The sequence below is a fragment of the Manihot esculenta genome, chromosome 12 (genome assembly GCF_001659605.2).
Source record: "Manihot esculenta cultivar AM560-2 chromosome 12, M.esculenta_v8, whole genome shotgun sequence".
Classification (NCBI taxonomy): domain Eukaryota; kingdom Viridiplantae; phylum Streptophyta; class Magnoliopsida; order Malpighiales; family Euphorbiaceae; genus Manihot; species Manihot esculenta.
The window spans coordinates 35,971,258-35,996,180 of NC_035172.2; the positions used below are offsets into that span (position 1 = coordinate 35,971,258).

Here is a 24,923-nt window from a genome sequence, read left to right on the forward strand (position 1 = left end):
TAATTTTAAATAATTTAACTGATTATAAATTATTTTTAAAATTTCGAGTGACATAATACCTTTTTAATAAAACTTAAAATTTAAGAATGGAAGTATATATTTAACTATTTAAAATAATTAAACCTCAACATATTGTATATGGTATTTTTTATAAAGAAAGATCTTATAGATATATTATAATATTAAATATGATTTGTAAAATATTCATTAATATCACATTATTAGTTATATTATATTTATTAAAATTTATTTTAATTTACATATTTAAATTATAATTAAAAAATGTTGATGCAATAGACCTACACCGGCTAAACACGAATTCCAGCCACTATATCAAAAAATTACTAATAATTGAAATATATAATAATTATTTATTAAATTAATCTAAAATATTTAAATTATTCAAACTTTATTTATTAATTTGATATAATGTACTGTCATCAGCATTTAAAACGGCGTCGGACATGTTTTATAAAGTAATTAGGTGTCTTTAAAGGATGAAGTTTAAAACACAAGCAGTCAGTCCTCAATCATCTACCCCGAGCTGTCCTTGTTTCCATAGACAGACAGAAAAGCGAGCGAGCGAGAGAGGTTGCTTCGAATACGAGGTGTTGTTATTGGTTTGATAGTTAATCAATCTCCTTCTCTATCTGTTATCGGTTTACTGGGATAGGGTTTTTCTTATAGAGCTCTCACCGTTTTGCTCTCTTGTAATCCGATTCGCGCCCCTTTGAGGTACTCAATTCACAGCTCTGTTTCTTTATGTAAATACTGATTGCTCTGCGTTTTTTTTTTTTCTATTTTAATTTTTAGGTTTGTCCATTGTGTTTGTTGCTTCCCCCTGTTTTTTGGTGCGTGCTTTATCTAGTTTTCTCTTTGAATTTTTGTGACTTTTTCTCATTTAATGCTTTCATGTTATATTTTTGGTGATTGATTTTATTGGATGTTTGGGTTTTGAGTTATTACTTGTGAATTATGCATTGGTAAATTTTCGATGAATTTTACTTCTTGTGGTTAGTTATTTATTATGTTTAACGGAACCTTAGTGATTAGGGTTCTGATTTGGTACTCCTGTTGGATGCAATGTGTGATGCTATTGTGCTTTCCCCTCTTGTATATATGAAAAAAAGAAATGACCTGTTTCTTTTCTCCTTAACTTTTGGGTTTTCAAGAGCGTAGGCCTTAGAATTTGATTGACATGGAAAGTTCTGAGGATGGTGGGACACATTCTGAACCTCCTGATCCTGATGTGCTTGAGGTGGATCCAACTGGTCGATATATAAGAGTAATGTCTGCTTTTCTTTTCCTTGGTTCTTTCTTGGGTATATAGCCTTGCATAGTCTTATTTGCTTTTCGTTTTAAAGGGAACTGAAATTTAGGTACTTTAATCCAGGAAGTGTGTTCAATTTTCTTATTTCTAGAGATCCCATGTGCTAGTTTTATTACATGATTAAAATCTGTAGCTTCTTACTTTTTGTGTATTTGTCTGTCATTGGCTAAATGAATATCCTGTTTTGGTTTTTATCTTGTTTTCTATTGATTGCTTATGGATAACAGTACGAGGAGGTGCTTGGAAAAGGTGCTTTCAAGACAGTGTATCCTTAACGTTATGTTTGTCATGGTTAATTACTTTCATCTTTCACAAGTCCCTTCAGAACATAACTTTTTGCTATTCTTTCTTTTCCCTGTACCTTTTGTAAATCAAGTTGAAATATATGACTAGTTAATTTTCTACATCAGATAAAATCTAATGAAAAGCATGTGACAAGTTGAGATTTAGCAATACTATTTATAGAATCAGGCTACCTTTCTTTAACTTGTATGATCTCCATTTGTGTATCTATATTCTTTCCTTAATATCATTGTCCATTAGTTACAAGGCATTCGATGAAGTTAATGGACTTGAAGTAGCATGGAACCAAGTTCGGATTGATGAGGTGTTACAGTCACCTGAAGACTTGGAGAGGCTTTACTCTGAAGTACATCTCCTGAAGTCGTTGAAGCATAATAATATTGTAAAATTTTACAATTCATGGATTGATGATAAAAACAAGACTGTTAATATTATAACTGAGTTGTTTACCTCGGGTAACTTGAGACAGTAAGTTTAATTTAATTCCTATGCATTTATTAAATGTTCATTTCTTATAATTATAGTGAAATGGCTCTCTGTGATTGGTGTGATCTTTGATACAGGTACCGGAAGAAACACAGGAATGTTGACCTGAAGGCTTTGAAGAGTTGGGCTAGACAGATTTTGATGGGTTTGAGCTATCTTCATAGTCACAAGCCTCCAATTATACATAGGGATCTGAAATGCGATAATATATTTATCAATGGCAACCAAGGGGAAGTTAAAATTGGAGATCTTGGTTTGGCAACTGTCATGGAGCAGGCAAATGCCAAAAGTGTAATAGGTGTTGCTGTTGTTTTGTTTTTGCCCCCAATTTTCTTGAATACCTTTTATTACACGATGCACATGGGTTTGGTTTCATTATAATATTTAAGTTTTCTAGATATTATTAGTATCAGTAACATGTTGATGGCGTTATTTGTGCATTTTATTAACATTACATTTTTTGGTTCTTGGTTACCTTTTGCATGTTTTTCGCTCATGTTGATCTATTGTACATGTCATTTTAATAGGAACCCCCGAGTTTATGGCACCTGAGCTGTATGATGAGGACTATAATGAGTTGGCTGATATATATTCCTTCGGCATGTGCATGCTGGAGATGGTTACTTTAGAATATCCTTACAGTGAATGTAGGAACTCAGCTCAGATCTATAAGAAGGTTTCATCTGTAAGTCTTGTGAATAACCAACCTTTGTTTCCCTTAGTTGATGAGCGCCAGTTTATGAAATAATGATTAGGATGTGATACTATAAATTCAATTATGAAAAATAAATTTGGTCGTTTTTAAATTAAATACTTGTATCAAATTTATATACTTATTATTTTAATTATATATACATTGCATTAATAAAAAAAATATATATATACAATATAAAAAAGTGAAACGAGAAGTAATATTAGAATTTTCTATAATGTACCTTAAGTTTTTAAAATAGGATTAAATTTAATTAATAAATATTAAAATAATTGTTTTATTATAATTAAATTTAATGGTGCATAAATAAATTTATGCTTATTACTATTTTAAATTTAAAATTTAAAAAAAAATGTTTTATTTTTTTTAATAAGCAGGATAAATTTATAAAATAATATTATTTTATAAAATAATATTATACAACAATAACATAAAAAATCATTTTAATATCCGCACAAGGTCCAGGCAAACGACTAGTCATAAGAATTGACAGACACCAAATCGTAAATCCCTTGCATTTACAAAACGACAGTGCCGTTTTAAGCTTCAAAAGGTGATGATTCCCAAGCTAAAATAAGGTAAAGCGTTGAAGCTGATGCTCCAATGGCACCGGCGAAGAAGGGGAAGGCCAAGGCCAACTCGTCCGATTCAAATCAATCAAAGCCGTCGGCTCCAAATACTGGAAACAATTTTCCGTCGTGTATTCGGTTCGTGCCTCCATCCTCCGTCGCCATCACCATCCACGCTAAGCCCGGTGCCAAATCCTCCTCCATCACAGGTTTGTATGCTTATGTGGGTATGTGTGTGTGTGTCTGTGTGTATGAAAATTCATTCTAATTGTGTTGTGTGACTACAGATTTCAGTGATGAAGCGTTAGGGGTGCAAATAGACGCCCCTGCCAAGGACGGTGAAGCTAACGCCGCTCTCCTCGATTATATTAGTTCTGTGAGTTGTTTTTCTCCTTTTCTTTTCCAAAAAAAAATTAATTTAAACATTTATAATGAATATTCTCAATATTGAAATGACAAGCATGTGTCCAATTCATGAATAAGCCAAGAAAAAAATTACTTTTTGTTTGCGCCCGTGAAAGAGTTTATCCCGTGTTAAGTTATGAAGCGAGTATTTGTTTATTTTCTTGTAAGATATTCGTATTTTGTTTCACTTGGTGTTATTTTTCTGTTCTAGTCGCCTGAAATTTTTTGGTACTTGTCTAGTAGGAGTATGTTTATCAAGCTCCCTCGAATTTATCATGAAAAAAAAAAAAAAGATAACTGGAGATTTTTCCTTGGTTTCTTTGTTTGAAGATTTTTCATGTATTTTCATGCTTAAGCAAGGGTTGTTTAGCATACATGCGTAGAATGCTTCATCAGTTTAAGCAAGGTGGAGTATTGTTTCCACGCGTGGAATTCGAATTCCGTACTTAGGAAAAAATCAAAGCTTTTCATATGCATAACATTTACCCTAATCAGTTTTTCCCAGATACTTTTTAATGAATCATGTATTTGTTAAATGGAAAGGGGAAGTGATTGTCATGCTATTAATTCTTGCATGTTTAGCATTGTTAAGAATTCATTGTCTTTGTTAAGTGCTTTTGCTTCTGAAAATACATGTTAATACCAGTTTGTGCAAATTTTTGTCTTCCTGTTGCAATGTACTTCACATTTAGAAATTTTAGACATGCTTCCCATTAGTAATTAGAAATTTTTGGGACTCAATTTCCTTCTTTTTCTGTTCAAATAAAGATACGAGTAAAGATTCTTTTGGTTCATGAAATATAAAGTTTTTCCTAATAAATTATCTTACATTTTGAATGGGTGTTTTTACCTCTTCAAAGGTGTTGGTTGTTGAAAAACAATTTGCTAGCTGACCATCCTTAACATATTCTTTCTTTTTTCCCCACTTGTTTTAGTGACTACTATGACAATTAAGGAAAAGGAATTCCTTTTGTTTAAGCTCAAGGCAACCTCATTTTGCCTATTAAGTCAGTTTCCAATAATCTGTCCTTCATGGGGATGTGAAACTTAGGGGTAAGTACTCGTTTGGAGGTGGACAGTCTAGCAGCCATTTTTTCTATGTATTCATTAAAATTTCCATTTTAATGTATATAGATATTATTAAATAAAAACAATTGAGTAATCCAGAATCGGAGAAGCCAAGCTGATGAAGGAAGCAGGAAGAGAGGAAAATAGGACTGAAAACAAGGTTGTGGGAGATGGATTAAGGTGTGTTGATACTAAAATTAGAAGCTTCAGAGGTCAGTGGTTTCTACTGGGGTCCAACAACATCAGCAATCTTCCACTTCCGAAGTTGGTGTTCTAGCAACTTTACTGTGCAAACGGATTCTGGTGGATTGGCCAGATACACATCTTGTAGTTGTGTCTTTTTCTGATGAAGTTGCTCACAGAAAATGGAAGTTAGGATGCCACGCCTTTCTAGGGCCTTTTATCTGGAAGAAGGTGCCCCTGTTAGAGGTCACCCGCATGTTGCTAGTATAGTATACAGACCACTAGGACAGCATGTTGTACATCTTGCCACCTTAAGCATACCTTTAACAAGTATAGAATCTATCATATGAAAAATGTTTTGAAGTAGCCATTGCATTTGAATATTAGGCTGCATATAAATGTTTATTTTCTTATATTATTTCAGTTTTCATGATCAACAGGTACTAGGTGTGAAAAGAAGACAGTTATCTATAGGTGCTGGTTCTAAATCAAGAGACAAAGTGGTGATTGTAGAGGAGGTAACTTTGAAAGGTGTTTTTGATGCTTTAGATAAAGTGTCAAAGGGCTATTAATGGGTAAAAGGAGATGAGAGATTTAAATTCTATCCATCAACAGTAGATCTGGTTTTGTTGGTCTCCTGATACTTGATGCTGCATAACTGGCTGGAGTTTGCTTCATCAGCCCTTGCTAATTACTGATATACTCAAACTTTCGGTATTGTTTCCTGTGTCTCTTGCAATTAATTACTACTTTCTTGTTTTCAATTGGAATCTACTTGTAGCTTGCTTTGTGCATGTATTTATTAAATGAGTGGTGTTTTTGTGTATTCTCTTGCGAGAAATTACTATAAGTAATTGGGGCTATAAAGATTCGACTTTCGAGCCCCTGATAAGGGTGAGTAGAGTTTAATATAGAAACTTGGTTTGGTTTTTTTGACAATTCAATTTGATTTTTTATTTGAAGAAATTCAGTTTATTTGATTTTTTTTCTCTTTTAATTTGAACCAATTTGATTAGTTGTTTAGTTAATTATTATGTCTCAAATAACAGCTAGAAATTTGAGTCTAAAATGAGTATAAAATAAGTGAAAAAAGAAGCCTAAAATGAGTATAAATCAATTTGGTCTTTTCTGCTGAAAATTTTGGTTTATTTAGTTTTATTTCATTTTCTTTCTGATTCTGTTGATTTTGGGCTGGTCTATTAAAAATTTTAATTTTATTTGGTTTTTGTTTTTTCAAAACGAACAATACTGATTCCTTGCCCCTAACTATTATCATCAGAAAACATTAAATGACTGACTTAATTGGTTAATTCTATTTATTTAGTATTTGAAGTTTTAACATTTTTTTTTAGAAATCTATTAATGTCTAGTTTGACAGGTTTGAGTTCCTAGAATTTAATTTTTGATTCCAAGTAAAAGGATTTAAAAAAGCATAGTTGAAATTTCCATTGTTACAACTCTAATAAATGCAATACAATTATACAAGTAGTGAACTATAACATTAACACAAGAAGTAAGAACTAAGGAAGAGCAGAAAACAAAAACACAAATCTTAAATGCAACTAAGAAAAGAAGTAGGACTTGGTGGCATTGGGATGTCTACTGTCCCTTCCAACATCAAAACAACCTTTTTCATGGAAGGTCGAATAGATGGCTCATCCAGAGTGCACCAAAGCCCTACTTTAATCATCCTATCCATTTGTTTCATGTCCACCTCTTCATCATCACTAACCAATTTCTCTATTTCACCACCCTCAAAACAATTGTAAACCCAATCCACAAGAATGGATTCCATCTCTGGAAGATCATGATCCACATGCCTTCTACAACATATGATCTCCAATAACACAACTCCAAAACTATAAACGTCAGCTTTAACTGTTACAGGAAGATTACGATGCCATTCGGGTGCGACATATCCTCTCGTTCCTCTAATTCCTGTGAAGGTTTTCGTTTGGTTTGGCTTCAGCAGCTTTGCCAATCCGAAATCTGAAATTTTTGGAGATGTGTTCTCGTCCATGAGTATGTTCTCTGGTTTTATATCACAGTGCATGATTTGTGTCTCGCACTCTTCGTGTAGATATAGGATACCCCTCGCAATGTTCCGGGCGATCTCCAGTCTTTCTGCAAAACAAGGTCTTTTTTTGGCGGTGGAGAGTACATCAGCAAGAGAGCCATTGCTCATGTACTCATATACCAAGAGCCTGTTAGATGCTTCATTGCAATAACCGAGCAGGCGTACTAGGTTCTTGTGATGCGTTTTCCCAATAACCTTCACTTCAGTTTGAAATTCTTTTTCCCCTTGAGATACAATTCCTTCTAGTCTCTTCACAGCTACGGCTTTCTGAGTAGTCGATATTATTAGACCTTTGTAAACTGTCCCAAACGAACCTTCGCCAATTTCTTCCTTGAAACCATTTGTTACTTTCTCTAGTTCTGCAAAGGTGAAAGATCGGAGGGCATATTCCTCGCATAATAAAATATTCTCATTTGCATTGTATGCCTGTGCACGAGATCTATAAAACAGAATGCCAGAAATTGCCAACATGACAATTCCAAGAGCAACAATTGAAACACTGGCAATTAAGAAGCCCCTTCCAAGCTGATTAATCTTTTTCTTTATAGGATCAACTCTATCTGTAGGGTTGGATATAGATATAGATTTGCCCACCTTGACCAAAGCTGAATTTGAGTCGCCCATATTTCTTTTCCCATATCTCAAAGGCAGTCTCTGCTTTTTGCACTGCCCATATTTGAAAAATGCAACATCACAGTAACAATCCTGCAAGCAGGCTCGCTCACAATCTTCTTTCATAGATATTAAGAGAATCGAATATGGGTTATCTTCCCATACAGTATTGGCAACTTCTTCAATTCTGATGTCTCCATTATCTCCTCTGCAAGTTTCAGCAAAGAGATTCCTCTCACATCCAGCAGTCCAATTATTCTGAACAACATGTTCAAATCCTGGAAGACATTTACAATCAGGTTCCTGATCATTTAAGACACAGTAGCTATTCAGACCACACATTCCCTTGGGAGCGCACTTATCATCTGTGGGAGACCACAAAACATTCCAAGTTCCATTCTGTGTCAGATTGTAGGAATACAATCTGAGTATCCCATCAAAATCAAATCTCAAAATATAAATCGTTTCCTTTGTGGGAAAGCCTCCATCTGTAAGATTCAAAATTATGTTGAAACCAGTGTAATTGAGCAAGTAGAGATGGCCATCTTCATCAAGATTTAGTGTCACATTATTCCCTTGCCCATTTGTACCCGTTGCCCAATAGGCATCTTGCGTAGTCACAGTAATTGGTGTCACTGCATAAAGGACAAGGTTTCCATCCTCTTGCATATTAAGACGGAAAATTCCAGTTGAGTGATCTGTTTGGGAAACAGCGGAATACAGATTTGCATTTGGTTGTAGACGTTGAGTTGGCAAAAGGGTATCGGTTGGGTGATCAAAACTCTGCCATATTATATCTCCATCAGAATTATAGAGTACAAAATTGCCCAAATCAGACAAAGAAGCTGAAGAAGCTGATTCTGAAGGAACGATAAGTGAAGTGTTTCGACCTTGCGCTTGCAAGACAAGACCAGAATTATCGGTGAAGAGCAAGGTAGCGTTGCTGGATACCGGTTGATCATCCCGGTTGGCAGTCCAGACAACCGTCTTGTTCTGAATTCCGGCAAGAAAAACACCAATACGATAGTCATTGGCTTGTGGGTAGAATCCAAAGGCAAAAACACCGGAAGGTGACAACCAGGAGGAGTTGGTGGTGGGTGTGAGGGAAGATCCTAAGCTTATATTGGAGTATCTCGGTTGAGCTGAAGCTGTGAAAAATAAAGAGAGAAACTGAAATAGAAGCAGAAAGATGGAAGCCATGAAAAGGTTGTGAGCTGTGTGCATGGTTTTGAGTTTAGATTTTATGAATGTTCATTTGCCAACTTTAAGGTATTTAATTTGGTTTGAAGAGCCATCAAAATGGGAAGCATTCAAGATCACTAAATTCCACGTTCACACATTATAATCTCCGTGGTCTTCGCTTCTAAATGAATAACCCATAAGGACTGAATTAATTAAGCCGTGATAAGAAGGCCAAAAGAATTCTTTCAAAAATCTTGACTTGTTAGCCCATTCTGCAAGTTATATCTCCCCTAGTCTTTACTCCAGCAAGTTCAAGGCAAGAGAGAAGTTGAAAGTTACATTGACTGGAAAAGACTATATATTTTGGATCAAATATTGTAAACTATTTATAAATATGCATGAAAATGCTTTTATTAAGTTTAATAATTTCTTATTTGTATTTCATATTATACGCAAACAATAATATACTTTGAATTTTTAAATGATTAAATCCAAGGAACTTCATCTGTAAAAACTCACGATTTTGCATGTGCCAATAATCAAAACGAAACAGCACTAAGTTTATATGTTATTTGATGTCGATAAACAATTCATTAAAAGCATTTACAAGTTTATGTAGGTAAGATTATGCACAGTGGATATCAAGTTTAATCAACATATATATACAATTACCTCCTCAATATGGTAACCTTTTCTGGAAGCCCGAACAATCATCTCCATTTGAAAGACATATCAATTGCTAACAACTGAACTTATGATATCTTCAAGAACTGATTTTTTATAAAGCCTTCAACAAAAAAGAAAAAAGGAGAGAGAGAGATATAGATCTTAATAAATCCACAAGGTATAGAAAACTAAATGCATAAATACCATAAAATCACTCATATACCGGAAAGACCCCGTCAAATCAGATACACCAGGCCACAGAAGTGTTTGTGCAAGAACATTTGCTCCCCTACTTGTCAGCTTGCGCATAAGATTCCAACCATGTACACCGCCACCTTGAACATACCGGGTTCCAGTGACTATGCTTGCACCAGTCTCCAACTGTTTCCTAAGGAGCATATAACAGAGAAAATTACATGAAAATTAAATGGTATTAGGCATCTTGGGACAATAGAATAGCACGAAAATATAGAAAGGAAACTACTTACTTAATAAAGCTTCGCAAGTACTTTGGCTGCAAAATATTGTTGGCTTTTTTGGACAAAGAAGTGAAGAGAAAAATCTTATTCATTGCTGTAACATTACAGATATTTAAACAAAAGCAAAAAACTGCTAGTCACATATTAAAATACTGTAGTAGCAGTAACTTTTCCATACTTAGCTAGTATACTTTCACCTAAACAACACTTAGACCATGCTTCACCATGCCATGCTAAGATTACAAGTAAAGCAAAGATAATAAACAAAAAAAAAAAAGGACATAATTTTCTGATACTTGCAGCAGCAAAAATGTCACTGACATCTTCACTCCTCCTTGACATTTTTGCTGGAAACACCAAGGCTCCTCCTCAATGTTTCAAATCTGATTTTAGGCAATCCTTTGGTTAAGAGATCAGCAACTTGAACTTCAGAATCACAATGAATGAGCTTCATTTCTTCTTCTTTCTCTGCTTCTCTAATAAAATGAAATTTGATCTTGATATGTTTGGTTCTACCATGAAAAACTGGGTTTTTGCCATTGCTATAGCTGACTGATTATCACAAAAGATCACAGTAGCTTCCCTTTGTTCCTGCTTCAAATCTTTTATAATCTTTCTAAGCCAAATGGCCTGATTCACAGCAGCAGCAGTAGAAATGTATTCTGCTTCTGCTGTAGACTGAGCTACCACTTCCTGCTTTCTTGAACTCCAGCTAACAGTTCCTGAACCAATAGAGAACATGAATCCTAAGGTGCTCTTCATGTCATCAACTGAGCCTCCCCAATCACTGTCTGTATACCCAAGAAGCTTCACTTCTTGACCAGCCTTGAACCAAATGCCCAAATTACTGGTTCCCTTCACATACCTGAGAACCCTTTTTGCAGCCTTGAAGTGCCTTTGGCTAGGATTATGCATGAACCTAGATAGTAGGCTGGTTACAAACATAATATCAGGTCTGGAAGCTGCTAAATACAATAGACATCCAATTACACTTCTGTAAATTCCTGAATCTATTTTTTCTGAATCATCTTCCTTGCTCAATTTCTCATTTTGGGCTAAAGGAGTGCTGATACTACTGCAATTTTCCATCCCAAACTTCTTAAGTACTTCATTTGCATATTTTTCTTGACAAATGAAGGTTCCATGACTTGTTTGATGAACCTCCAATCCAAGGAAGAATGTCATTTCTCCAAGATCAGTCATCTCAAATACAGATTGCATTTCATTCTTGAATTGTTGTACCAACTCATTGCTACTTCCTGTTGTAATACCCGGCTAGACTCCGGTATCGGAATTCCTACCGTCCGGTGGAATCTCGGATGTCGGAAGCCTCTAGTAGGGTAAAACCATGTTTTTATAAAATGTTTTAATGTGTTTTATGTTTTAAGCATGAAAGAAAATGAGTTTTTGCATGAAAATAGCTTTGGAGGAAAACTCAGGTTCGGCCGCCGAACATGCATGCGTTGCGGGTGTGCTTTAGGCCCCCGAAAGCATAAGTGAGGGAAGTCCAGGTTCGGCCGCCGAACCTCAAGTTCGGCCGCCGAACATGGCATGCATGCGGAGGCACATTCGGCCCCCGAACGTGGTCTGGCCAGCCACTATAAAAGGGTCCCTTAGCCGAAAATGGGCGAGCTTTTTCCCCATTTTCGGCCAAGGTGAGCTCTCCGCCGTCCCTCACCAATCTTTGATGTTTTTCCTCTAGATCTTTCAAGATTTTCATTTGTTTTAACTTTGTTTTGAAGATTTGAGCTTTTGAGCAAAGTTTTGGAGCTTGGAGGTTCAAGAACCCAATCTCTCCCAACTCCGAGTTTAGGTCGTCTCTCTCTTGATCTTCAAGAGGTAAGAGCCGATCTTAAGCTCATTGCATGTTTTAAGTAAGTTTTAAGTAGATCTATGGGGGTAGAATGCATGTTTAGGTTATGGTTATGTTTATGGGTTTAATGTGTGTTCTTGAACAATGTGGATGCTTGATGTGTTGTAGATGGGGTTTATGATGGTTTGAGGCCCCTAGGAACATGTATGCTTGTGTATGTGTGTTGTAGAATAGGTTTGATGCATGTTTGTAAGGTTTGGAGACGAAATGTGCAAAGGGAGCCAAGTTTCTGCCCTTTGGCAGAAACCAGGTTCGGCAGCCGAAGGAACTTTCGGCCGCCGAACATGCTTGTGGAGGCAGCCTTCGGCTGCCGAAGCTTGCCCCCGAAAGGAGACTTTCGTCTCTGTCTGGCAGTTTCGGCCGCCGAAAGTGCTGCCGAACATGCATGAGTTTCGTCTCTGTCTGGGAGTTTCGGCCGCCGAAGGTGCCGCCGAACCTGCCTGACTTTCGGCTCTGGAGGGACTTTCGGCCGCCGAACCTGCCGCCGAAAGTGCCCTGTCCAGGCCTCCTTTGCATGTTTTTCTATGGTTGTTTCATGATATTTTAGGGGGTTTTTGGGGAGTAGTTTAGAGATATGTTCCAGTATGTTTGGTCCCTCATTTGAGTCCACCTGTGTAGGTTCGGACCCGAGGAACCGAGGACCCAGCAGTGAGTTCAGCTGCTTCGGTGTTGTCAGAGTCAGCCAGAGGTGAGTGGAACTAAACTTAATCTCTTAAATTGAGAAGTTAAATGTTTTATCATGTTTCATGCATCATGATTATGCAATAGGGTGAATGCATTAGTTTTCACGAATATGCCGCATTGCATCGATTGTTGTTGATGTGGGTGAATATTGGATGACCCAATTAGTCCATGACAGGAAGACCAGGACCCCATTCTACGGCCTGACACAGAGTAAGGAAAGACCAGAACCCCATTCTACGGTCTGGCACGATTATGGGACACGAAGACCAGGAGCCCAGAGGAGGCCCTGGGGCAATGGTAAGTAATGTATGTTATGACAGGAAGACCAGGACCCCATGCTACGGCCTGGCACAGAGTTAGCTTGGACTAATTGGTGACAAGTTCACCCAACCCTTATGTGAATTGTCTGTGTTATGATGCATCTCATTGGAGCATAGTGTTAATATGTTTTATAGTTCAACTCACTGGGCTTTTAGCTCACCCCTCTCCCTTTACCCCCAGGCTTGCAGGTACAGTATAGAGCAGAAGTCCGGATAGAGTAAAGAATTCATGGTTATGTAATAGCTAGCAATGGACATGATCAAATTGTAATATAAAGTCTTAATCAGTATAGTTATGTAATGAGATGATGTTTATGGATGTTAGAGGTGTGCTTGACCATAGATTGTTGTTATCCCTTTTATTACATGATCTTAGAGACTTTTATGATGTTTATGTAAACCAACTCAACATATGTTATGTCACCCATTGGGGGCACTGATGAGATCCCACAGAGGGATCAATGTTATGTTAATGTTTATGCAGAGGTTGAGTTTGGTTGATGTATTTGGAAAGAAAAGTTTTAATTTTTATGTATGCTGTTGATTATGTATGGGATTATACAGGTTAACAGGTTATATGTCAGGCTTGCTACAGGTCCCGGCGGCCTTAAGCCGATCTGGATCCTAGCGCCGGTAGCGGTCCGATTTCCGGGTCGTTACACCTGTGATCAAAAGGTCATCCACATACAAAGAAACAATTAGCAAATCTTCATTCTCAGCTTTAACATACAAAGTAGCTTCACTAGGACTTCTTATAAAACCCAATTTCAACAAATGATCATCCATTCTGCTGTACCAGGCTCTAGGGGCCTGTTTCAACCCATATAAAGCTTTCTTGAGGAAGAAAACTTTATCTTCTTGTCCCTTCTTAATGAAACCAGGTGGTTGCTCTACAAAAATCTCCTCTTGTAGATGACCATTTAGAAATGCATATTTCACATCAAGCTGATAAATCTTCCAACATTTTTGAGCAGCCAAGGCAATGAGAAGCCTTATTGTATCATACCTTGCTACTGGAGCAAAGGTATCTATGTAATCCACTCCAAACTGTTGTGAATAGCCTTTCACAACTAATCTTGCTTTGTGCTTATTTATAGAACCATCTGAGTTGAGTTTGGTTCTATAAACCCACTTTACACCAATTACCTTCTTGTTTCTTGGTCTATCAACCAAGTTCCATGTTTCATTTTTATTGATCATTTTCAGCTCTTTTTGCATTGCATTCATCCAATTTGGAGATTGCATTGCCTCTTCTAGACTTGTTGGCTCCAACAAGGCTACATTAGACCTCTCGTAAATTTCTTCTAGAGACCTGGTACCTCTGACTGCAAAATCTGAATCTGTGTCACTTCTATAATCTGCATCTTCTTGTTCATGAGCTAGTTCTTGATTGAGAGAATCAACTCTCTGAATTTGATTATTGTTCATAAGTTTCACTTGTGCCTTTTCCCAATCCCAGTAAGCTTCTTCATCCACTTTCAGATCTCTGCAAACTATTACACTCTTTGTCTCCACGTTGAACACCCTATATCCTTTTACATTGCTTGTAATACCCGGCTAGACTCCGGTATCGGAATTCCTACCGTCCTGTGGAATCTCGGGTGTCGGAGACCTCTAGAAGGGTAAAATCATGTTTTTATAAAATATTTTAATGTATTTCATGTTTTTAAACTAGAAGGAAACCGAGTTTTTGCATGAAAATAGTCTTGGAGGAAGACCCAGGTTCGGCCGCCGAACCTCAAGTTCGGCCGCGGAACATGCATGCGCTTCGGGATTGCTTTAGGCCCCCGAAGGCATAAGTGAGGGAAGTCCAGGTTCGGCCGCCGAACCTTATGTTCGGCCGCCGAACATGGCATGCATGCGGAGGCACGTTCGGCTCCCGAATGTGGCCTGGCCAGCCACCTATAAAGGGGTCCCTTAGCTGAAATGGGCGAGCTTTTCTCCCCATTGTCGGCCAAGGTGAGCTCTCCACCGTCCCTCACCGATCTTGAGTTTCTTCCTTCAAATCTTTCGCGATTTTCACAAGTTTTCACTTTGTTTTGAAGATTTTCAAGTATAAAGCAAGTTTTAGAGCTTTGAGGTCCAAGAAGCTCAATCTCTCCCACCTCCGAGCTAGGGTCGTTTTCCTCTCGATCTTCAAGAGGTAAGGGCCGATCTTGAGCTCACTATATGTTTTAAACAAGTATTATGCAAGTTTATGGAGTAGAAATGCATGTTCAGGTTGTTTTGAATTTATGGATTTAATGTGTGTTTATGAGCAATGTGGGTATGTTTAAATGTGTTGTAGTTAGGGTTTAGGCTAGTTGAGACCCCTAGGAGCTTGTATGCTTGATTGTGTATGATTGAAATTGTTGTAGAATAGGTTTATGCATGTTTGAAAGGTTTGGGAGGCGTTTGTGCATGTTGGAGCTGAGTTTCTGCCACTTTGGAGAAACTCAGGTTCGGCCGCCGAAGGAACTTTCGGCCGCCGAACCCACTTGTGGAAGCAGCCTTCGGCTGCCGAAGCCTGCCCCCGAAAGAGGACTTTCGTCTCTGGAGGGCAGTTTCGGCCGTCGAAAGTGCCGCCGAACATGCATAAGTTTCGTCTCTGTCTGGGAGTTTCGGCCGCCGAACCTGCCTGACTTTCGGCTCTGGAGGGACTTTCGGCCGCCGAACCTGCCGTCGAAAGTGCCCTGTTTAGCCTTCCTTTGCATGTTTTCCATGGATGTGTTGAGGTGTTTTAAGGGGTTTTTGGGGGATGTTTTAGAGTCATGTTCTAGTGTGTTTGGTCCCTCATTTGAGTCCACCTGCGTAGGTTCGGACCCGAGGAACCGAGGACCCCAGCAGTGAGTCAGCTGCTTCAGAGTCTTGTCAGAGCTAGCCAAAGGTGAGTGGAACTAAACTTAATGTTTTAAATTGAGAAATTAAATGAAAGTTCAGCATGACTCACGCATCATGAATGCCATGTGATATATATTAGGGTGTATGCATTAGAATTCACGAATATGTTGCATTGCATAATATGTTGTTGATGTGGATGAATGTTGAATGATCCATTAGCCCTCATATGCTATGATATGATGATATGATATGGAAGTCCAGGTGTGGCCTGCACTACGCCCCTGGCACTATGTAAGAGAAAGACCGGGTGTGGCCTGCACTACGCCCCCGGCACAGTTGGTCATGTATGATATGTTATGTATAAGAGGAAGACCAGGTGTGGCCTGCACTACGCCCCTGGCATGATTGGAAAATGTAGAGGGCTAAGTGGTGACAAGTTCATCCTTGATATGATTAGTTGTGATGTGATGCATTCCATGAAAGCATGAACCTTTAATATAAATGTTTTATTATTCTACTCACTGGGCTCTAGTAGCTCACCCCTCTCCCTTAACCCCCAGGTTTGCAGGTACAGGGTAGACCAGGAGGTCGGCAGGAGTAAAGTCTGTTTTTATGTAATAGTTAGAAGTTGTGGACATGATAAAGATTGTAATGTAATGTTTTATGTAGTCATGATATGTAATAATGATATTGAGGATTAGAGGCTGTGCTTGACCCTATGTGTATGGTATCCCTTTTAATGCATGATCACTATTATTATTGATGAGATGAGTAATCAAGCTTAATGTATGTTATTGATACCCCATTGGAGCATGTGATGAGGGCTGCAGTGTGAGGTTTATGGTTATGTTAGTGTGCATGCACAGGTTAAGCTTGATTTATGAAAGAAAAAGTTTACATGTTTATGTACTTGTATGGTCATGTATGGGATTACACAGGTTTATAGGTTGTATGTCAGGCTTGCTACGGGTCCCGACGGCCTTAAGCCGATCTGGATCCTAGCGCCGGTAGCGGTCCGATTTTCGGATCGTTACATTGCTACCATAGCCCAGAAAAATCCCAACCTGAGACTTGTGATCCAACTTATCTCTTTTCACAGCTGGAATATGAGTATAGCATATGCTCCCAAAGACTTTTAAATGTTCAATGCAAGGTTTAACCCCAAACCAGGCTTCAAAAGGAGTTTGTTCTTTTAAAGCCTTCGTTGGTAGTCTATTCAATAGATAGACTGATGTATTTACTGCCTCAGCCCAGAATTTTTTTGGTAATTTTTTTTCAAACATTAAGCATCTAACCATCTCCATAACAGTCCTGTTTTTTCTCTCACTTACTCCATTCTGCTGTGGAGTGTAACTAGTTGTAAATTGATGCTGAATTCCTGCCTCTTCACAAACCTTACTGAAATTCTTGTTAGCGTACTCAGTTCCATTATCAGTTCTGAGTATTTTGATTTTTGAGTTGCATTGATTCTCAGCTGCAGCTTTGAACTTTTGAAACATCCGTAGCACTTCTGATTTTTGTTGCAAGAAATACACCCAACAGAACCTGGAAAAATCATCAATGAAAATGGCAAAGTACTTGCTCCTATTGAGTGAAGGAGAACTCATGGGACCACAAACATCACTGTGAACAAGCTGCAACTTCTCTACTGCCCTCCATGATTGATTAATAGGAAAAGGAATTCTGGTTTGCTTTCCAAATTGACACACATCACACACTTCATTTGTGGAAAGCACAACAGGCATGTTTTGAACTAAACACTTGTCATACATGTGTTTAAGTACATGAAAGTTGAAGTGTCCAAATCTTCTATGCCAAAGTGCAGACTCATCAACAGAACTAGAGAATGCATGTGCATTTAACTTATTCCACCTTAAGGAAAAGCTTCTATCTTTCATTTTAACTCGCATCAATTCATTTCCAGCAGGATCTATGATTGTGCATGTCTTATTTTTGAACAATAAGGAATATTGTTTCTCAAGCATTTGACCAACACTCAGTAAGTTCTGGTCTATATCAGGTACATACAAGACTTCAGAAATTAGTTTTGTACCTGTTGAAGTTTCAACTGAGATTTCACCTTTGCCCTTGACTTCCAGAAATTCTCCACTTTCTATCTTTACTCTAGAATTGTAGGACTTGTCAAGCTTCTTGAACGTCGCAATCTCAGATGTCATATGATGAGTGCAACCACTGTCAACGAGCCAGGAATCACTGCTGGTTTCAGCTGCACAACAAGTTGCAACAAAGAGCTTTGCCTCATCTTGCTCTTGACTTTCTACATGTAACGACCCGAAAATCGGACCGCTACCGGCGCTAGGATCCGGGTCGACTTAAGGCCGCCGGGACCCGTAGCAAGCCAAACATACATCCTGGAAACCTGTATAATCCCATACATGATCAACAACATGCATAAAAATTTAAACTTTTCTTTCATTCATTTCTCATACACCAAACTCAACCTGTGTATGCATTAACATAATCATAAACTTGACCCCTCAGTGGGATCTCATCAATGCCCCAATGGGCGATACATCATGAGTTGAGTTGGTTAAACATAAACATCAATAGACATTAAGATCATGTATCAACAAGGGATTACAATACTCATAGGGTCAAGCACAACTATAACCTCAATATACCTCATTACATAACATACTGTAATCTCTTATATTACATCATAGTACAATTATCATGTCCACAATCTAACTATTACATCAACATACTTCAAACTCTGGCTAACCTCCTGGTCTACCCTGTACCTGCACATCTGGGGTTAGGGGAGAGGGGTGAGCTACAAAGCCCAGTGAGCAGAATAGTGAAATCATATATATAAAAATCTCATGCCATTATGTAATGCAACACATCACAACAAATCACATCTCGGATGGTATTGTCACCAATAGTCCTCTACATTCCAAAATGCCGGGACGTAGAATGGGTCAACCGGTCTTTCTCTTAACATAACATAACATAGCATTCCAATGTGCCAGGGACGTAGAATGGGTACAACCTGAACTTCCATACCATCTCATGCCGTAGCATCATCATATCATATGAGAACTAAAGGGTCATCCAATAACCAATCCACATCAACATCATAAATGCAATGCAACATATTCGTGAATACTAATGCAAACAACCTACTATATCTCATGGCATTCATGATGCATGGATCATGCTCAAAATTCATATTTCATTTATTTTAAAACTTAAGGTTTATTCCACTCACCTCTGGCTAGCTCTGACAAACTCTGTAGCAGCTGGCTCACTGCTGGGGTCCTCGGTTCCTCGGGTCCGAACCTACACAGGTGGACTCCAATGAGGGACCAAACATACATAAACATAACTCTAATATACTCCCCAAAAACCCCCTAAAACATCATAAAACAACTACATAAAAACATGCAAGAAATGGCTGGACAGGGCACTTTCGGCGGCAGGTTCGGCGGCCGAAAGTCCCTCCAGAGCCGAAAGTCAGGCAGGTTCGGCGGCACCTTCGGCGGCCGAAACTCCCAGACAGAGGCGAAACTCATGCATGTTCGGCGGCACCTTCGGCGGCCGAAAGTGCCAGACAGAGACGAAAGTCTCCTTTCGGGGGCAACTTCGGCAGCCGAAAGGCCTGCCTCCACAAGGGGGTTCGGCGGCCGAAACTCCCTTCGGCTGCCGTACCTGGTTTCTCCCAAAAGGGCAGAAACTAGGTTCACATGAGCCTCTTGCCTCCCAAAACCTCAAATCATGCATATAGCTCAACTAAAACATGCATACAAGTTCCTAGGGATCTCAAACAAACATATACCCCAACTACAACACTTCAACACACACAATCAACACACATTGCTTAAAACATCAATATTAACCCATAACTCAACATATATCCTAACATGCATTCTACCCCATAAAACAACTTAAAACTTACTTAAAACACATAAGGAGCTTAAGATCGGCTCTTACATCTTGAAGATCGAGAGGGAGACGACCTAAACTTGGAGATCCACGAAAATGAGCTCCTGAGTTCCCAAAGCTCCAAAACTTGTTTCAAAAGTTCAAAACCTTCAATGCAAGCTTAAAACTCAAGAAAAATGGTGGGGATTTGAAGGAAGAACACTAGATTTGGAAGAGGGAGGTCGGAAGCTAGCTATGGCCGAAAATGGGAGAAAGCTCGCCTATTTCGGCTAAGTGACCCTTTTATAGGTGGCTGGCCAGGCCACGTTCGGGGCCGAAAGTGCTTCCGCATGCATGCCATGTTCGGCGGCCGAACTTGACTTTCGGCGGCCGAACCTGAACTTCCCTCATTCATGCTTTCGGGGGCCTAACGTGCCTCCAAAATGCATGCATGTTCGGCGGCCGAACTTGAGGTTCGGCGGCCGAACCTGAGTTTTCCTCCAAAGACTTTTCATGCAAAAACTCATTTAATTTTCATACTTAAAACCATGAAATACCTTAAAACATTTTATGAAAACATGTTTCTACCCTACTAGAGGCTTTCGACATCCGAGATTCCACCGGACGGTAGGAATTCCTATACCGGAGTCTAGCCGGGTATTTCGGACCGCTACCGGTGCTAGGATCCGGGTCGACTTAAGGCCGCTGGGACCCGTAGCAAGCCAAACATACATCCTGGAAACCTGTATAATCCCATACATGATCAACAACATGCATAAAATTGAAACTTTTCTTTCAAACATCCAACTCAACCTGAACATATACTGTGCATAGTCATAATGATAATCATAATCCCTCTGTGGGATCTCAACAATGCCCCAATGGGCGATACATCATGAGATGAGTTGGCTTGCTACGGGTCCCAGCGGCCTTAAGTCGACCCGGATCCTAGCGCCGGTAGCGGTCCGATTTTCGGGTCGTTACACTACAGTTTGAGCTTGATATTCTTCTTGGCTTGGCTTTGACTTGCAAACTTTTTCAATGTGTCCAAATTTTTTACAAGACCTGCATTGAACACCAGGTTTATACCAGCAAAATTTCTCCAAATGATTAGTTTGTTTGCAATTTGGATATGGAGGAAACTTCCCTTTCCTTTCTGCATTCTTGTTGCTGTCACCTTCTTTTTTATTCCTTCTATCATTAAACTTTTTTCCTTTTAGGTTGAAATGAACTTTCTCTTTGCTTTTCATGACAAGAGCTGCCTCAGTATTGTCTTCCTGCCTCAAATTCCTTCTTTGTTTTGTTGCTTGTAGTGCATTAACAAGCTCTGCTAGTGAAATTTGTGTAAGATCCTTTGAGTCTTCAAGAGATGAAATTTTGGCTTCAAACCTCTCAGGAAGACTTACAAGAACCTTCTCTACAACTCTCTTGTCTGGAAGATCTTCACCAAGGACCCTGATCTGATTCACAACCCTCAAAACTTTGTTAGAGAATTCCTTCACATTCTCTGTTTCTTTCATCTTCAAAGCTTCAAACTCTCTTCTTAGGTTCAAGACCTGCATTTGTCTTATTTTTTCACTGCCTTGAAACTCCTCTTTGAGTCTGTCCCAAGCTTCTTTTCCTGTTTCACATGCCATAATGCGTGTGAATATTGACTTAGACACAGCTGAATGTATATAATATAGTGCTTTGAATTTCTTTGCCATTTCTTCAGCATGGTGCTTCATTTGTGTGACTGTGGGATTGGTCCTCAATGGAGAAGGATCAGCTTCTGTTTCTACTGCTTCCCATAAATCTAAGCCTTTCAACAAGGCTTTCATTCTCACAGCCCAAAGTTGATAGTTGTTACCATTGAAGACTGGTGGTGAAAGTGCTCCAGCATTGCTTGAAGCCATTTTCTGTTTGAAACAGGTTTTTTTGGTGGGGTTTTATCACTTGTTTTCTCTCAATTCCATTGTCCCTCTAAGAACAAGAGAGCTCTGATACCATTTGTTGGCTTTTTTGGACAAAGAAGTGAAGAGAAAAATCTTATTCATTGCTGTAACATTACAAATATTTAAACAAAAGCAAAAAGCTGCTAGTCACATGTTGTAGTAGCAGTAACTTTCCCATACTTAGCTAGTATACTTTCACCTAAACAACACTTAGGCCATGCTTCACCATGCCATGCTAAGATTACAAGTAAAGCAAAGATAATAAACAAAAAAAAAAGGACATAATTTTCTGATACTTTGCAGCAGCAAAAATGTCACTGACATCTTCAAATATAAATCAAATAGATGAAACTTGAAAATGGAACAATCTGAGCTACTATCTATATGGTTCCTAATTAAACCACTTAGAAATTTTGTTTTTCTTTCAGTTTCCTTTTCAGTTTCCTTTCCTAATCAAATAGACGCATATATAAAATAGAAATCACCAATAAGCTTCGAAGCACTAGAGATGGATCTAAATCCCGTGAGAACAGATGAATAATACTTGCATGATGGGAAAGATGAGCATCCATGATTACAATGAAATTTTCGGATGCATGCTTCAAACCATGAATGTAAGCAGTTCCTAACAGTACAAGTGCATCAAAGACGAGTTTCCCATTATTATCATACATAAAAACATAACCACCTACCTAAACCAAGCTTCTTCAGTCTAGCTCTTAACAACTGCATCATCGTGAAAAGTAAAATAGAGAACGTCAGGAAAACGAGAAGTAATTATCAAAATTAGTTGGAAGCAAAAGGGCTAATTTAAAAATTGATGTCTGATTGCCATAGTAATTACAATGCAATCTTCACCATAAATGCTTGACCTGCCGGCTTGCGGATTTGCGACGTAAATCCGTCCCAACCCAACGTCGGCGGAAATGAGAAATTGGAATTGTATATAATACCTAACACGAAATTACTAAATAACTTGGGTTAATCATTTTGGATTAAATGGAAAGTGGGTCCAAAAGTTATTTGGGCCAGTTTGGGCCCGGCCTGTGAGGAAAGGGCTATCCGTGAGAGACGAGGTGGAGCCGCCCGAGGTACTAGCGAACCACAATACCTAAGGATTCAGTCCTGGTTAGCAATTGTAATCGATTCAGATCCGGTCCTGGTTAGCAATTGTAATCGATTCAGGTCCGGTCCTGATTAGCAATTGTAATCAATTCAGTTGCGTCGGCTACTCGTGAAAGACGAGGTGGAGCCGCCCGAAATACTAGCGAACCACAATACCTAAGGGTCCGGTCCTGGTTAGCAATTGTAATCGATTCAATTGCGATAAAGACGTCGCAAATTTAGCGGGACTGAGTGTAACGATCACCTGCTTGAGCTGCCTGCTTTGCGGATTTGCGGCGCAAATCCGCAAATCTTGCGGGACCGAGTGTATACAATTGCGACGAGGACGTTGCAAATTTAGCGGAACCGAGTGTAACGATTACCTGCTTGAACTGCCTGCTTGCGGATTTGCGCAAGCAGAATTTGCGCTCCGCAAATCTTGCGGGACCGAGTGTATACAATTGCGATGAGGACGTCGCAAATTTAGCGGGACCGAGTGTAACGGTCACCTGCTTGAGCGCCGGAAATCTTGCAGGACCGAGTGTATACACCTGCTTGAGCTGTCTGCTTGCGAATTTGCGCAAGCAGGATTTGCGGCGCAAATCCGTCCCACATCGGCAGCAGGGTAACGGTCACCTGCTTGAGCTGCCTGCCGCAAATCCGTCCCACATGAATTTGTGCAAGCAGGATTTGCGGCGCAAATCCGCAAATCTTGCGGGACTGAGTGTATACAATTGCGACGAGGACGTCGCAAATTTAACGGGATCAAGTGTAACGGTCACCTACTTGAGCTGCCTACTTGCAGATTTGCGCAAGCAGGATTTGCGGCGCAAATCCACAAATCCGTCCCATGTCGGTAGCAGGGTAACGGTCACCTGTTTGAACTACCTGCTTGCGGATTTGCGCAAGCAGGATTTGCGGCGCAAATCCGTCCCACATCGGCAGCAGGGTAACGATCACCTGCTTGAGCTGCCTGCTGCAAATCTGTCCCACATGGATTTGCGCAAGCAGGATTTGCGGTGCAAATCCGTAAATCTTGCGGGATCGAGTGTATACAATTGCGACGAGGACGTCGCAAATTTAAAGGGACCAAGTGTAACGGTCACCTACTTGAGCTGCCTACTTGTAGATTTGCGCAAGCAGGATTTGCGGTGCAAATCCACAAATCCGTCCCATATCAACAGCATGATAACGGTCACCTGTTTGAGCTGTCTGCTTGCGGATTTGTGCCAGCAGGATTTGCGACGCAAATCCATCCCACATCGGCAGCAGGGATAAAGTGGAAAGGGATAAAGTGGAAAGTGGATCCAAAAGTTATTTGGGTCAGTTCGGTTCGGCTGTTTCAATAAACTTATTGCAACTGCTTTACAATTTCTTGAGTACCATCAGGACTCCCATCATCAACAACAATAATCTCAAACTCAACATCCTTGAACAAAACAAAATATGCATTTACTTTTATCATTTGTTGGTCAGTAGCCATTCCAGTGATAAATTCACAAAATGGATGAGAATGCTTTGTGAAAATAAAATCCTAATTGATAAATGGCTAATAAACAATAGTATATCGGTTTCTTCTACTTTTCTAGGAAAACTTAACACTGAGATCCTGCCCCAACTGAAGGAGAATTTGTTGAATATGACTACTATGGCAATCCCTCCTACATTTATCATAACTACTGAATTAAATAGATATCGAACTGAAAGATTGAGATTAAAAGGCCAAAAGGACATCCAACCAAATAAAAAGCTTGAAGAAAGTTTACACATTGTTGTGTTTTTCGGAACATAGTTTGTAGCAAACCCATCGAGACATTAAACCAAATGAAAATAATGAAGACTTCCCTATCAAACCTAATCTAATAGTTCCACCAAAATGTGATCTTAGTCACAAAATTTCTCCAATTCAGTTACTAACTTCACCTGCTCTCTTTAATCTTATGCAGCTAAAATTCATTACTCGATCAATAGAAAGAGCAAAAATGGTCATCTCCTCAACAACAATCATTGATCTTCCATAAACGAGGATCCACTAAACCAAAATTCAGCAAAACAATTAATCCCCAAAATAATAATTGGAAAGAAATTACATAAGATGCTTAAAGATGAGGTAGACGATGAGGGCAATGTTGAGGCGCTTATTGTAGGTTGGGATTATAATACTGTACTTATTCTTCTCCTCCTCCCGCTGCTCCATGTTATTTTCTCGACATTAAAGCCAATATTGAGCT

General features: G+C 39.0%; 2 protein-coding genes, 1 long non-coding RNA gene and 1 pseudogene across 6 annotated transcripts; 1 reads left to right on the forward strand and 3 right to left on the reverse strand.

Moving 5' to 3' along the window:
* The first annotated feature begins 500 nt into the window (after positions 1–500).
* Positions 501–6,022, forward strand: LOC110627484 (probable serine/threonine-protein kinase WNK6). Of its 4 annotated transcripts, none has more exons than XM_043949010.1 (9): positions 501–735; positions 1,173–1,285; positions 1,558–1,595; positions 1,874–2,101; positions 2,197–2,417; positions 2,647–2,804; positions 3,424–3,609; positions 3,688–3,776; positions 5,497–6,022. In XM_043949010.1, exons 2-8 carry the CDS (start codon positions 1,199–1,201, stop codon positions 3,706–3,708), a joined length of 939 nt encoding a protein of 312 aa, XP_043804945.1. In that variant the 5' UTR covers positions 501–735; positions 1,173–1,198; the 3' UTR covers positions 3,709–3,776; positions 5,497–6,022. The 4 variants fall into 4 exon arrangements, with proteins under 4 accessions (XP_043804945.1, XP_043804946.1, XP_043804947.1 ...); XM_043949011.1 differs by having other exon boundaries at positions 5,481–5,611; XM_043949012.1 differs by lacking the exons at positions 3,688–3,776; positions 5,497–6,022 and having other exon boundaries at positions 3,291–3,454.
* Positions 6,023–6,492: 470 nt separating this feature from the next.
* LOC110627480 (G-type lectin S-receptor-like serine/threonine-protein kinase LECRK1) lies at positions 6,493–9,099 on the reverse strand. The gene has a single exon (XM_021773812.2). The coding sequence runs from the start codon at positions 8,967–8,969 to the stop codon at positions 6,609–6,611; it is 2,361 nt and encodes a 786-aa protein (XP_021629504.2). The 5' UTR covers positions 8,970–9,099; the 3' UTR covers positions 6,493–6,608.
* Positions 9,100–9,485: 386 nt separating this feature from the next.
* LOC110627483 lies at positions 9,486–24,890 on the reverse strand (annotated as a pseudogene).
* Positions 14,233–16,895, reverse strand: LOC122721381. The gene is made up of 3 exons (XR_006348051.1): positions 16,812–16,895; positions 15,563–15,566; positions 14,233–14,492 (listed from the first exon to the last, which is right to left on the reverse strand). It is a non-coding gene; the product is annotated as an uncharacterized LOC122721381 (long non-coding RNA).
* Positions 24,891–24,923: the final 33 nt, after the last annotated feature.